The sequence below is a fragment of the Oncorhynchus mykiss genome, chromosome 17 (genome assembly GCF_057628025.1).
Source record: "Oncorhynchus mykiss isolate SJ-2025 chromosome 17, ASM5762802v1, whole genome shotgun sequence".
NCBI lineage: Eukaryota > Metazoa > Chordata > Actinopteri > Salmoniformes > Salmonidae > Oncorhynchus > Oncorhynchus mykiss.
Genome location: NC_143038.1, coordinates 28668566 through 28683569, shown reverse-complemented (window position 1 = coordinate 28683569; position 15004 = coordinate 28668566). Strand labels below are relative to the sequence as shown.

At 41.0% G+C, this 15004-nt stretch overlaps 1 protein-coding gene and 1 long non-coding RNA gene across 2 annotated transcripts in view; both read right to left on the bottom strand.

Moving 5' to 3' along the window:
• LOC149975892 (uncharacterized) overlaps positions 1-15004 on the bottom strand; it is a 144153-nt gene that overhangs the window by 114948 nt on the left and 14201 nt on the right. The gene's annotated exons all lie outside the window — the stretch shown is intronic.
• Positions 257-7975, bottom strand: LOC110493949 (twist-related protein 2). Its single transcript, XM_036949966.2, has 2 exons — positions 6608-7975; positions 257-1560 (listed from the first exon to the last, which is right to left on the bottom strand). Exon 1 carries the CDS (start codon positions 7580-7582, stop codon positions 6977-6979), a length of 606 nt encoding a protein of 201 aa, XP_036805861.1. The 5' UTR covers positions 7583-7975; the 3' UTR covers positions 257-1560; positions 6608-6976.

Sequence of the window (15004 nt, the reverse complement as noted above, 5' to 3'; positions counted from 1 at the left end):
AAGCACTCAGCTATTTCGGTAATGTAAAAACACATGACTTTGTAATGTAACACATTTTGACAAAAATCTTGGATCCTGCCTTGCTGTGTCCAAATACAAAGGCTATTGCTATCCACTTATTTTGTATCTTGTTTTATAAGATATAACATATAAGACATTGTCTTGTCTATCCATGTACTCTTTGTTATGCATACTACACTCTCAATATGTGCACAGGTGTTAGACAAGTTTCTATGAGACAGAAAGATGCAACGTGTTTTTGAAAATGGGCTTTTTCCAGACTATTTCAGTGGTATTTTATTAAAACAGCATTTATTATTATTTTCCACAGGAGCTCATGTAATGAAAAGCTGGAGACAAAAAAAATCTAAGAGAACCACAGCTGAGCATTAGGATGAAAAAATATTGACAAACTACATTTTCTGGCGACAGTATATCAGATAACATTGCCGTGACCTAACAATACCCAGTAGCACAAAATGTGAATTTATCAAATGTTTTTAAAAAGTACATGGCACTATTTTCCATTCTTAATACATTTACTGATAGGGTATTGCAGTATGTGCATAGTACTATGTTAAAGAGAAATCCTGAGGAATTACTAAACTTGCATTTAAAACTACTAGACCGTCACTTGCACAAAGTACAACAAAATGTTATCTGTTACTCTTTATGTAATGTACTATTTCATTGTTGTTTTGCATATTATGTTTTTCATACTTAAATCCTACAGACAAGTATATATATATCAGAAAGACATTAGTGGAATCTATCCACTATGTCTATGTCTAATCTATCCATAATCTGTGCATGCTACAAAACTGTGTGCATTACTCATGTATTACAGGTTGCCTGCATAGATTATTGCTTAATTACTCTAATATAAAGTCATTATAATGTAATATGCATATGCACATGCTAAATCCATTCGCTGTGAAGGGAAATAATGCAACACAGAGAAAAACATGTACAAGGCAACAGAAATCAAGCCGATTTAGTTTATACAACTGCTGAAAATGTGCGTCAGGCTTCTTTGGCTTTTCCTACCTATACATCTGAGGTTGAAAAGCCTAAAGCTTATAAGCATCTTTGCTGTAAACATTCGTTGGGCTGGGACCACCAGCTATCGATTACTCTGGCATCCTTATGACGATCATCACTGCAATTATCACGATCATAAGTCATCTCAGTGGTCAAAGAATCTTCCTCTTTTAAAGAGTCTTTTGAAGTGGCATAAAGGGACAGGGACAGGGCCGATGCGTTGGACGTTTTTAACGTCCAGAAAGTTCATCATGTGACCCTTAAGTATCCTCCTCACTTCAGTTCCGAAGTTTGTCACATACTGTATGTTGGCATTATCATACTGTCTGTCAGGCTGCACAAGGAGAGTCGACTGGATATCTGTCCTTAAACCGAAGCATGTGTCCGGTCCAATGCCCATGTCTGTGGGGCAGGGCTTCCAAAGAACGGGAGATAAGGGTATAGCGGGGGGAACTACTGGTTCGACAGGAACAGACCTTTTAAAGAGAGGGAGATGAGTCCATCCATTTGGCGTCCTTCCTAAAAAAAAAGGGAAAGAAAAATAGACTGCGTCAGCAACAGTTTCTATCTTGGTTTTAGAGTTTTATACCTCATATTTCAGCCTAATTCAACCACACAACCTGATGTAAAAAGCTTCTTTAAAAAAAAAAAATGTTTTACTGAAGAAACCGACATGGATGTGTACATTTTGTCAGTATAGGAAAATAATATCTGAGAGCGAAAATCCGCAGAGAAGTCGTTAATGTGTCGTGCGTGCAAGTCGTTGTCCCAAACAAACACATAAACCGGCAAACAAAGCTAATTCTTCTCAGATAGTGTAAAAAAAAAGCCAACATCGCTAAACTTCTGCTATTTCTCTTGTTTAACAAGCAAATATTCCATCTGGAGTGTTCCCAATTGTCTGTAATTACAGTGTTTATTTTCATGCTGAGAGAGAAAGATAAGAGAGAAAGGGAAGGGGGACAAAGACAAGAGAGAGAAAGCTGTCCAGTAAGCATGTGTGTTTGTGGGTGTCCTCTTTCAGATGGCTGTGCTTACGTCCTAATGCACTAATTGCCAGGAATGACTTGTTTTCTCGGTATACCAAATGGGGGTACGCTACAGCAGCAAACAACAAGTTGTGTGATCTTAGCGTCACTTTGAACAAAGGTACAGTAGATCCCATTCGTCTGCCTGCATTTGGGCAGAGTAACAATAGCTATCCTGTCGAGCCTCCTTGGCATTTGTGTATCTCCCGTTCTCCCAAAATGAAAAGTTAAGTGCGGCTGATTTACAAAGGAGCAACTGATGCAGTTTTAGGCACCAACATGCACACACACTTTGCATGGGAGCATTTTAGTCTTCCTACGACGCATTGACCTCATCTGCAACGCCTCTAAGGCAGAGGCCTACTCATGTTAAACCTGTGTGTACAACAACTTAAAAGGGATAGTTGGGTGATATTGCATCATTTAGATATGTGTTTCCTATCTAAATAAGCAATTTCGCTGAGCTATACCTTTAACACATGGATGATGTATATTGTTTTGTTGCCTATTGCCTGACACGGACTGTAACACTGTATTGATAATAGATTGAGCGCTATATCATACCTCCCTTTGCATTAGACCAATATCTTAACACGGCCTGTTGTTTCTACACACTCCCACTTGGTTTGTGCTCTGCTCCTGCATACGTGTCAAACCCAAAGTGTATAACTCAGGGGCGCACTACGTACACTACATACGCACTACAGCTACAGTTGGAACAGCCCAGCCCATGCACACACATCCATCCATCCACACAGCACCTGCTCTAGCATCAGCTCAAAGTTCAAACCCCTAAAAATAAAGATGAGTATCAGAAGCCCACAACTCTTGGAACCACCGGCCTGTTTGCAAGGCTCTGAAGCTCTTTAAAAAAAGCAGATGTGCCGCAGAGGACCTATAACAGCTGGTTTGAGATCAGATCCAACGTGAAAATGGAAACCCCAAAACACATGCACATGTTACTTTGGACTGGTCCAAGATCAGTCCAAAGGAACTGCAACCAACTCAAACACATGCAGAGCCAGAGGTTCTGGCAGAGGGAAGAACAGTGACAGCCCTTTAATTGGAGGATAAACAGAGTGGAGCACTGCGTGTTGTTGCCAGGTTAAACACAGCAGTCTATTCTAAATCACAGCTACACACACACACACACACACACACACGCACACACACACACCCAGAAAAACACAGATCCACATTTTTACACACATATACACACATGCATACAGCCAGTAACACGCATATCCGCTTAAATACACACCACATGCTACACACACATGCAACCAACAACACGCACATCCTCATAAAACAGCCACACAAATGCACCCAAGATGCACCACTCACATAAACACACAGCTTATCCGAACACTTGTTGCACACAAAAAAAATATGCTTCGTGCACACACTGGGAGCATACTGTGAACGTACACAAATACGCACACGCACGTTTCGTTTAGGAAGGAATTTCTATTTTTTTCCCCGATATGTTAAAAGCAGAATCAATTACAACCATTTTAGGTCTTCCTTATACTGACGCTGTCCATTTCAGTTCATTTAACTGTCCACAGGTGAGTGGATAATGTTAGAATGCAGAACAGTAGGTAATGACTATGCTTCTCTTCAAGGACATTCTCATCCACGTGTCGGGTTCGGGGTTCCAACCACAGTGGTTGAACTCTCAAAGTCTGGCGTTTGAGGCCGTTGAGGATTTTATAGTAATGTAAGGGGAACACCTGGAGACTGCACATGGACCAGAAGTCCTCACAAGGATAGTAAAACAAGGACAATTCTGAAAAGTGGGGACATTTCGCTGGTCCCCACAAGGAAAACGGCTATTTTAGGGTTGGGGGTTAGGGTTACAATTAAGGTTAGAGTTATAATTAATTAAGGTTAGGGTTAGGAGTTAGGGCACTATTACACAACTGATTCAAATAATGAACTCATCATCAAGCTTGGATTATGTGAATCAGCTGTGTAGTGTGAGGGCAACAACCAAAGCATGCACCCCTTAGGGTCCCCAGGACCAAGTTTGGGAAACGCTGGGTTAGGGTTAGGGGTTACATTTAGGGTTCTTGCTCTAAATCTTTGCCTTTCCTGTGCTGCTCTCCCTTGACAGCCTAGTCCAGGTTTACATGAGTTTGGTTTTTGACGGATTACCAACAGTTTGGCTTCTGATGGATTACCTCTGCTCTCTGCACCGCATCATCCTTTCTTTGGCTCGCCATTCTTTCCTACCTCTCCCTTTTCATCCTGTCTTCCTGGTTATCTGATAGGCTTTTCAGTTAGCCCACACTCATCTTTTATCTTTTAATTAACGCTTATCTTGTAGCTTCTTATCTCCGTTCAGAAGAGTGAGTGTCCGCCAATTCCGCAAAGTTTACTTTGTGATTTTTCAAGAGACTGAGAGGAAAGGCAGATAACAAAGTCAGATAATATCGAAGAAATGGCATGCACTCACGCACATGTATGTATGTATACACACACACACACACACACATGCACATGTAAACACACAAGTACACACATACCAGTGTATAGGCTACACACAGTGATACACAAACACACCAAAACTCATCGTAAACAAGCACACACGCGCGCACACACACACACATACACCATATATACATTGGCTCGCGCGCACACACACCATCAAACTCTCCCTTGGCACATACACCTTCCTAATGCCTCACAACTGTTTCCAATCTAAAGGTTCCTGCTTGTCTGGGACCCGGCAGGGCCTGATTGCACGACACTGGATACAAGATCCTGGAGGAGAAAGGGCAAGGCTGCATGGGAGAAAAGGAGAGAGAGAGAGGGAGGGAGATCTGCTTTTTCTCTTTCCTTCCCTTTCCCTCTCTTTATTTCGCCTGATATACCTGTGCAGGATCCCGGTTTCTGTTTCCTCTGGTCTAGTCTGCCTGAGGTATGTTAGATAAGGCTCTGGATAGAAATACTTAAAAAGTACAACAATTTTGTTAAGACTGAGTCCATGGTAAAAAAAAAAAAAAAACGAACACATTCAATGATCATTGATGTACTTAACCATTTTTCGTTGTTGAAAATGTTATATGATATTATATATATATATATATATATTTGCGCAATTAAAGTGTTATATTGTCACTATAACAATAATTTGATTTTCAGTTAGTGGGCTACTGGTATTTATTATGTAAAACAGAAAATTATAGTCAGGCATTCTCTTTTCTTATCTTAAGAGTACACCAAGACAGATAGCTAAATATTTATGTCAAAAGTGTAAAATGATTCAGTGTTATGCTAATCTGTTGCATATTACAGTAACATCTTTCATTAAAATGCTTTTTTCATGAAATACGACATTTCGTAGCAACAATATTTGTGTAACTTAAATATTATTGTTTTAATGTTTAGCCAATTTGATAGAATGTATTATCAATGATAAAAGGAGACAATTATTATACTATAATTACTGTATATAAATAATTTGATATTTGATCATTTGATAAAATAGTTATTTTTAAAATGTTTGTCATCTTGTCAAAATTGTCAAACTGCACACCATATGTTGAAATAAAAATTAGAACGCAAATGTAATATTCTATATTGTAATTGTGATCCCACATTACTAGGTGTTATAATTTGTCATTTAGACTAGTATGCAAATACTCTTATTTCATAATTTGTCATTTTGTTTAACAACTATGATGTTAATTTTTATGATGTTAAAAAAATGTATACATTTTGTAAAAGTTATACAATAGTTACCAACACACAGAGATGTGCATGCACTCACGCACAACTGCAGTGGACATGTGACATTTATCAAATACATTTACCCACTGATCGATTAGGATTAGGCTGTACCTTTTTACCTATTGCGCACATTTTGCCATATTAAATTAAAAACAACATGCACTATTTCCTACTCATTCCCACTTACCACTTAATGTAACTAAACTTGAATCAAAACACATAAAAACAGCCTTCCTTAGAGGAAGATGCAAATCAATACCTGAACATTACAGAAAACTCGCTTTTCTAAACATGCTGGAGTCGGAAATCCTCATTTGTTTGGCAATGTTTACTAAGGTTAGCTTGCTAACGATCCTGCATTGTGAATCACCCCAAGGGCCACTTGGTTGGTTAAATGTAATTAGAAAAGGCATATTTACATTACTTCGATGCACAAATATGTCAGATGTGTCCACTTTTCTAACCTGTGTATTGAATGATAACACATGCTCTCATCATTGCTGTCATTCATGTTCATTAAAAAAAAAACATCAAGGTATAACCTCATGGTAAATCTGAAAAGAATAACAGCGTACAGATTCAACGATGCTCCTGCCAAGGTTTTAACAATATACTTAAGATACTTTTGGGAAACCACAGACCTGGCTGTTTGGCCATATGTGACACTGTGTGTGTGTGTGTGTGTGTGTGTGTGTGTGTGTGTGTGTGTGTGTGTGTGTGTGTGTGTGTGTGTGTGTGTGTGTGTGTGTGTGTGTGTGTGTGTGTGTGTGTGTGTGTGTGTGTGTGTGTGTTTTTATACATACCTGCAGGGGTGCACCGTAGACGCTTGTGGAGTTAGGGGCTACATTGTCAGGGGGCATTTGAGCCGGAAGGGGAGGGGCAAGGTCGAATGGTGAACGGGTATGGTGGGAGTGATGGGGCAGTGGATAGGTGAGTGACACATTGGGACAGAATGGGTAAAAAGGTTGGGGAGTGAACAGTGACTCTGGGTTGTGGTTAGAAGGAGGGGCAGAAATAATGGCTTAAAGGAGGACAGAGATGGTGGCTTTAGGGGTTACATCGATAGTGGGTTAGGGGTTACAAGAGGGGGCAGAGATAGTGGCTTAGGTGGAGGACAGAGATAGTGGGGTTAGGACAGAACAGGACGGGTAGAGCAGGACAGATAGGGGACACTAGTGGCTGGCTGACATGGCCCAGGCGCCCTCCATCCTCCAGACGGAAAAGGCATAGCTGAGCCGTTCGTGGGCCAAGTAGTTGCAGCTGGCCAGCTTGGCGTCCATCTCATCACTCTGCAGTACCTGGTAGAGGAAGTCGATGTAGCGCGACGCTAGCTTCAGGATCTGAATCTTGCTCAGCTTGTCCGATGGCAGCGTGGGAATGATCTTACGCAGCGAGGCGAAGGCGTCGTTCAGCGACTGCGTACGCTGGCGCTCGCGCACGTTGGCGATCACTCGCTGCGTGTGCAGGTCCTCGAAGGGCTCGCCGCCCGAACCTAAGCCGAGGCCGCTGGAGCCCAGCGAGGAAGGGGCCACACATACCACCGCCATGGGGGAGTTCTGTTGCTTCTTCTGCCGCTTGGGCCCCGACGGAACCAGGCTGTTGGGGCTCCCGCTGACAATGGCCCTCTCCTCGGCCCGACCCAGATTGTCTTTCTTGTGGTACGGCACCCGCTTTCGGCCCCCTGTTTGCCCGCTCTTCTTGGAGCCCCTCTCCAGCTCCTCCTCGCTGGCCCCCAGCCCCCCCTCGGGGGAGTTGGTGCAGGACACCTCCTCGCGCATCTCCTCCTCCCTCTTAGGACCACCGTCCTTCTTCCCCTTCCGAGGCAGGGTGGTTTTTGCACTTTATTTCTCTCTTTCCCTGTCTTTTCTCTTCTTCAGATAGCCGTGTGGGACAACCGTTATCCCAGGAAGTTCTGATAGAGAGTCAAAGGCCTAGAAGTCTTCTTCCTCCAGTGAAACCAAGAAGAATGAGGCCGATACACTTCACGCTTCTAATCTGCAATCTGTTGAAGATCCATAGGTTTTGGCTTTACTCCCAGTCAAAACTTCTGTCTCTCCCTGTGTCTCTTTGCTGAATTCCTCACCTACAGTTTCCCATCTCCTCAACCTGCATGCAGAACAACAACAAACCATCTGCTTTGCTGGGCTAACTCCTGTCCCTTTATACTCGCCCGCATACTCTGGGCCTGTGGGCAGCTGCGATTGGACAGCACCGGCTTCTTTGGGTGTGGTTTGGAAGCAGGAAGTGAGCTTGAGGTTGGTGGATGGCTTAAAAGGGGGTAAGTAGCCTTCTCAGCCAATTGCGAGAGGCCTTGTTAAAAGCTGCTGAAGTTGTCCACGTCTTTATAGGTTCCAGATTTCTGCGTCTGGAGCACTCCTGGCTTTCTCCTGCACCCGCTTGTCTGTTTGTCCCTTGTCTCTCTTCTCATCAATTAATTACATGCTTTGAGACTCATAGGTCTGTGATGCACTTCAACTTCTAAGACATGAAACATTTTCTTTGTTGATTAAGGGGGATGATAAAAGCCATTGTGTTAGTACTGCATGAATATGCTGACATGTGAATGCTTTGGTATGTGAAGATTAAGTCGATGTAATACCTAAAACTAAGTTTACACTGAAAACATTTAATGCATGATATCTCAAGGACCACAGTTTTCTATATAAAGATATAGGATTAAGTGTTTATTATTTATTAAGTGTGTCAAAGTGATCTCCCTAATATTTGTGTGCCATAGTTAATATCTATCACATGATACTATAAAAACACATCCCTCGAGCCAAGGGTCACTCCTCAGTGCCAGTCGGGGAAAATAACATGTGGATTAATATCTTTAGACGGATTTTCACAAACAGTGATCTTGCGTTTCTGTTTACAAAAATACCTAAATAGACATTTCACCAAGACAGCTCACACAAGCTTAAAAAAACACCACTGTGATTATTATTTGAAAAGTCCTGAACAGTCATTGTGAAAATACTGAGTGGGCGGGAGCTTGCCTCGACTGACAGCTCTTTGAAATGTCAAGCAACTTGGATGCAGTGAGCAGTCTTGCAGTAAAATCATTTCAAGCAAATGTGGTGGTACACAAAGCAACTCAAAAAACATTGAAATTGCATCAATTATACGTAGGTTTTCTTCATCTCCCATTTAGCATGTCTCTTGTGATGCGGTTCATAGCAGCACTGACGGATGTGTTGACTTGACAACAGCGTCTGAGTTTTGAAAGTCCCTTCCCCCCCTTTTTTCTGAAGACCTAGCTAGCCTGTAACTATCTAACACCAGACACAGATGAAAGCTCAAACATATAAGTATCTTTACCATCGATGAATAGGGTCAATTTGAATTATATTTGTTGACTCCCTTACAGTCAAATTTTGGCATGAGTAGAGTAGCTATTTAGCTATTTAAACCGCGCCCCTCTGCAAACACGCCTTCTCCGGTGTTGGTTTCAAGGCGGTACTTATTTGAATTAGGTAAGATAATTTAATGTTAACATTGGTGTATTAAAATGAGAGTTAAGGTGATGTCACCTTGTCACCTTAATTGTGAATCCAAGTGTTTGACATGGGGGAGAAGACCAGTAACTTTATGATCAAACTTTATCAATGTAGAAGCAACAGTCATTTTTCATACTTTGGTCTTCATACTTTGATCTGGTTTCCTTCAAGTATTATCCAATTTCATTAAACATGATTTTGCCTGTTCATGACCTTTAAACCTTAATTTACATTTTCTCAGTATAAAAATTGAAAATATGCCACACAACCTAGTAAATCAAAACTACATTAAGATCAGTCAATATATGAATTTCTAAATAACTTTTCAAAACAGACAGGTAAATCTACCGTATTAATGTTCCCATCATTATCCCATAGAAATAGAATAACTAGAATGGGTGTCTCCATTTAAATCATTCGATCGCCATGTATTATCCACTGCAAACACTATATGGGAGAGATGTAGCCATGGGGATGGCCCAGCTCTGACCCTGTATAAGCTCTGACCCTGTGATCACTAAGGTGAGAGGGCTGCTAATTATGCCATCCATGCCCTCTGGCGGAGTAGACACATGTTCTCTCTCCACACCAGTAACCCAGGGGAACACACATCTGGGCTTGCAGGGCCACACAACAAGGAACAACACACACACTCATACAAATGCACGTAGAAACGCACGCACACACACACATAGAATTGTCAATATGTCAAGGATATATATCTACTGAAACTAAAACAAATAGGATGACTATTTTCTGTATACTGCTTTTTCTTTGGGGGGGTGGGGGGTGGCAGGTAGCCTAGTGGTTAAGGCGTTGGGCCAGTAACCGAAAGGTTGCTGGATTGAATCCCAAAGCTGACAAGGTAAAAATCTGTCGTTCTGCCTCTGAACAAAGCAGTTAACCCACTGTTCCCCAGTAGGCCGTCATTCGAAAATAAGAATGTGTTCTTAACTGACTTGCCTAGTTAATAAAGAAAGGTTAAATATATATTTTTTTTTTAAATGACATAATATGACAATAATATGCATTAAAACCAACTGTTGCATAGGTTTACCGTTTCAGGCATGACAGTGTTGTTACACATCCGTAAAGGTGCAATCCTTAAGATTACACCATTTAAAATTCTTTAACATTACTCTCCATTTCTGCAAGAGTCAAACTTATAAATGTGTAACATTAGCTGAGAACAGCTGTCTTATATCATAATACAAAAGTCATTCTTACCGTGGATGAGAAATAAAGAATTACGTAACATTGTCTATAGTTACAGCTGTTGACAGCAAAAAGTGAATGAGAAAGAACCTTCCATTTCAAATCTTGACAATGAACATAGTTTGTGGATTTCAAATGTATCAGTAGACAGGAATAGTTACTTCTAGTAATTTATATGAATTGTCATTTTAGGTTATGACATATGTTATATTTGTCTTATGACAGCTTTATAGCAGGACTTAAAGAAAGATAGAGAATTTGTGAGGGGGGTTTTGGAGAGGGGTTAGTGAACTCTGTGATTGCAAAGGGCACGTTTAATTTGGGCATATTGAAGAGAGCTGGGATCAACTCCACTCAACTTCCATCAACTCAGAATAGGAATTCCAGCAGCTAAGGTATCGAAATGGAGGTAACACTGTGCTTTAGCATGTAGGTATACTGCATTATGCTGCAGTTAAAATGCAATGTAAGACTTGTTAAGATCATGTATGGCCCCCCTTATAATGTCTTATAATAATCTCATATTGATCCTGACTATATACCAGCCAATTTCAGTCTGTTGAAATGTTGACATGTAATCTGACATAGTCTTATTACAAGAGATTATAAAGGTTTATACATGCTAATACTGCATTGTTGCCAAAGTGAACATCACATTGGAATTGTAACAGGTCTTATTTACACAACGGGCCCTTTAACATGTTTAACCAAAATTCCCAGGTCAATTCCCTGGAATTAGATGTAAATTGGCTCCAACCTCCGGGTGGAGACAGTGGATTTGTGAAGAGGGACACGTAGCCCATTGTTGTGTTGGGCCGTCCAGGGCTAACCTTGGGGTTGCTTACCTTAGCAGAGCATGCCTCCATGCCACCATCATGGAAAGAATGAGCGAACGACAGCCTAACAGGAACAGCATGGAAACGCGCACCCCTCGCGCAGAACAGAGGGGAAAAGAAAGAGAGGGACAGAGAATGGGAGAGGAATAAAGGAAGGGAAAAGAGAGAAGAAAGAAAGGAGGGGGAAGAGAAAAAAGAAAGGCCAGTCCAAACAGAACCAGATGCAGGAGTGTGGAGGGCCGTTTGATCTCCGTCCTCATAGGCTGATTGATGTTGCACATTTCATTTCCTTGTCAGAGTCTCTACATAATGTTTCACTAAACACTCCGGCCCGTTTCTCTTTTGACTTTTATTTTCGGGGGGTAATAACGAACCTCTCCTGTAGGTGCAAATAGACTGCACCATATCAAAGGGATATACAGTGTGGGTCTGAAATTATTGACACCCTTGATAAAGATGAGCAATAATGACTGCATAAAACAAATAATTCAAATACTGAGCTATAATGTGTGCTCAAGAAAATTGGGAAATTATATTATTTTATACTAATACAATTACTAAGAGAAAGAGATTTTGTTTAACAAGTAATACATTTTTATATTGACACCCCTAAATATTCTTATAAATATAGACATGCTAACCTCTCACCATTATCTATAAATAACAGGAGAGGTTAGCATGTCTTGGGGGTCGGATCTTTGACCCTCTGTAATTTCTCACTCATCATTATTCACAATTAATTCAGGAATATCTGTAATCATGGTAGCATCCATATTAATGTAGAAGTGTTTAGAAACATTATATTCCTATTTACAATAAAATTGACTCCAAAATACATTATTTATAATTAATTTCTATTGGACACAAAATAATCTGAAACACAACCAAAACAAAGAGCAAATTCCTCCAACAAGTTTGTAGAGTTTGTTGGCTAGTTTACTCATCATCTTTAAGGGTGTCAATCATTTTGACCGCCACCTTTTTGAAAAAATCTATTTATCTGAGCAATTGTGTTAGCATAAAATAATATTTATTTTTTGCATGCAATATACCTCAGTATAAGAAGTATTTATTTTCAAACAATTTCGGCCCCCACTGTATATAGAGATGGCTTCGATATCAAAGAGGAGCACAGGCAATTGTAATGTCCACTTTAAGTTTGGCACATATGGTTCAGTCCGAACTGATCCATAGTACTGAAATACTGTACTGAGGAATGCGTATATTGAATGAGGACGGACTTTTGAAGTTTTTTGAGCAACGAAGAAAAAAACTTTTCTTAAACCCATAATACTGTCAATTCAATTACTGCCTTCCTGTAAAGTTCTTAGGAAATTTTGAGGAGAGACAACTGATCGATGGCATGTGGACCTTCTATCATAATATGTAAGCATTGAGTAATGTAATTCCCGTTGAAAATGAGTCAGAGAATATACTCTTCACCAAACTTCTCACCTTAAAAGTTCGCTCGCCCCATTCCCCCTACCCATCCCTCCTACCGCTACTGCTCCATCCCTCCTCTGGAGCCCATGGGACACAAGCAGACATCTGGGACCCATTTCCCCCTGTAGAGCAGGACATCCTGTGGGGTATCAACTTAGAGGGGGTGGGTGGAGAGTGAGGGTGCATGGCGGTGAAGGACGGGGGTGGTGAACAGAGGGGGAACGGTGATGTATATAGATATAGACTATAAGTAGTGATGAGGGGTTGCGGGCTTTGAAGCTGGGAGAGAGGCAGGTCTGGGGCATTTTTATTCACTTCAACAGCCAGCAAAATAGATTTTTCCTCCACTTTTCTTTTTGATGGCTAATGAAATTAAATCAATGTATTCTTATAGCAAATCTGGTCCTTTGAAAACACACACACACACACACACAGTTTGTCGCTGTGCCGCATGTGTGTGTGTGGACAGAGCAAGGCAGCACCAACAAAAAAAATCCTGCTTTAAAAGCGGGGGTTTTTCTCCACTTCTGCGTGCTAACCTGTGTTATTACAGTTTGCCTGAGACTTATCTCTCTATATTAGGCTATAATTTATAAAAATATTTAGCACTTAAGCTTCCCTTAAATGTCCCTGCTTTCATGTGTAATTTAGCCAATATCCTGCACTGGCTCTGATTACAGTGCTTAAGTCCCAGGGTCCATCCATGGCACATTACAAACAGTCCCAGCGGAGTTCACAGCCAAGCAGAACTATATAGAGCACGTTAGGCTAGGCTAGGTTAGCATAGCTCACTCCAAATCACAGCCAAGCAGAACTATGTAGTGAAAGCTAGCCTTAGCTAGATTAGCATTGCTAACTCCTTTCACACTTGTCACAAAATGACCGTAGACTGAACAAGTGCCCTATCACTACTTGACGCACAGCACATTAAGCCAGCTAGCGTTGCCCATTGGTATTAATATGCAGAACATCTAGATTTAGAACAAGGTTTACGCAGGTTTCTATCTTGACAGTGTGACAAAACCAGTACTGGGCCCTTGTAAGAAATGTCCCGTCATCTGATAGATGGGAATGTCTCTGGATGGTCCATCCAACTGAGGTAACCTTAGATCACAGACATTACAGTGGAGGGGGTGATTGGATAGTGATCTATTGCTACCCCTCAAGGAGTCGGAATGCATTGATGATGAGTGGGTGGATCACACTGCACCAACTGGGCATGAGGAGAATTCATTTCAATCCGAACACATCGAACGCATTAGAGTAAACCCAGAAGATGTCTCTGACCAGGCCCTGTGTATCACCATTCGTAGAACAGAGCAATTGCATTAGAAATATCAACATGACTCTGTAGCTAGCTTCAAAGCGTAATACTTTTAAAGTCAAATCAATCCCCCTTTTCCATTAGATTAGATTACCTTACGAAAGTTATGTTCGGCTACGTGTTCTGGTACTGGTTCTCCCTATGAAGCCACTTCAAACGCCTGCCCCTGCCATGGCATATCCCTTTGTGCTCAGAACGGCAAAAAAATGTGTCTCCTAAAATGTTTCAGATGCAAGGTTCTGTGGTCCATGGGCGAAGCAGCACAGAAAACAAAAGAGTCGGAGAGGCAAACATTGATTGAACCTGAAGGTCGGCCATCCTACTGTACTGCTGCCAAGTGAAGGGGTTAATCACCTGATGTTACTTATAAAGAAAGGGGGGAGAGAGAGAGAGAGAGAGAGAGATGGTTTAGCAGTAAAAGAGAGGAAGAAGAAAGAGAGTGGGGAAAAGGCAAAAGAAGCCAAAGGTCCAGAGACATATGTTTCAGTTTGTAAATAAAACAGTAAATTGCAATGGATATTGCTTAAATATCTGTGGGCTTTGTACTGCATTTTGCGGAAGTTCCTCGGAAATCATTCCGAAACTGCCTTCTCCAAAATGCCAAAGCGCCTTTTTAATGTCAAAGCAGCCATCTGGTTCTCTACTAAATCAAGATGTTCGCTTTTCATTCACGTATTTTTTACTTTCTTTTTTATAAATACTCATGAACCAAAGTATGTTTGGGGCTGAATGGGTATTTTCCTAATAGCCATTTTTTCCTGTATGCAAAGTGCAACAATGGATATCGATGTCACACAGATGTAGGCTTACTTTAAATAGATAAACTTCAAAATGTGTTCACCTTATCTAGAACGCAGTATATAATGTACTTATGGTATCATG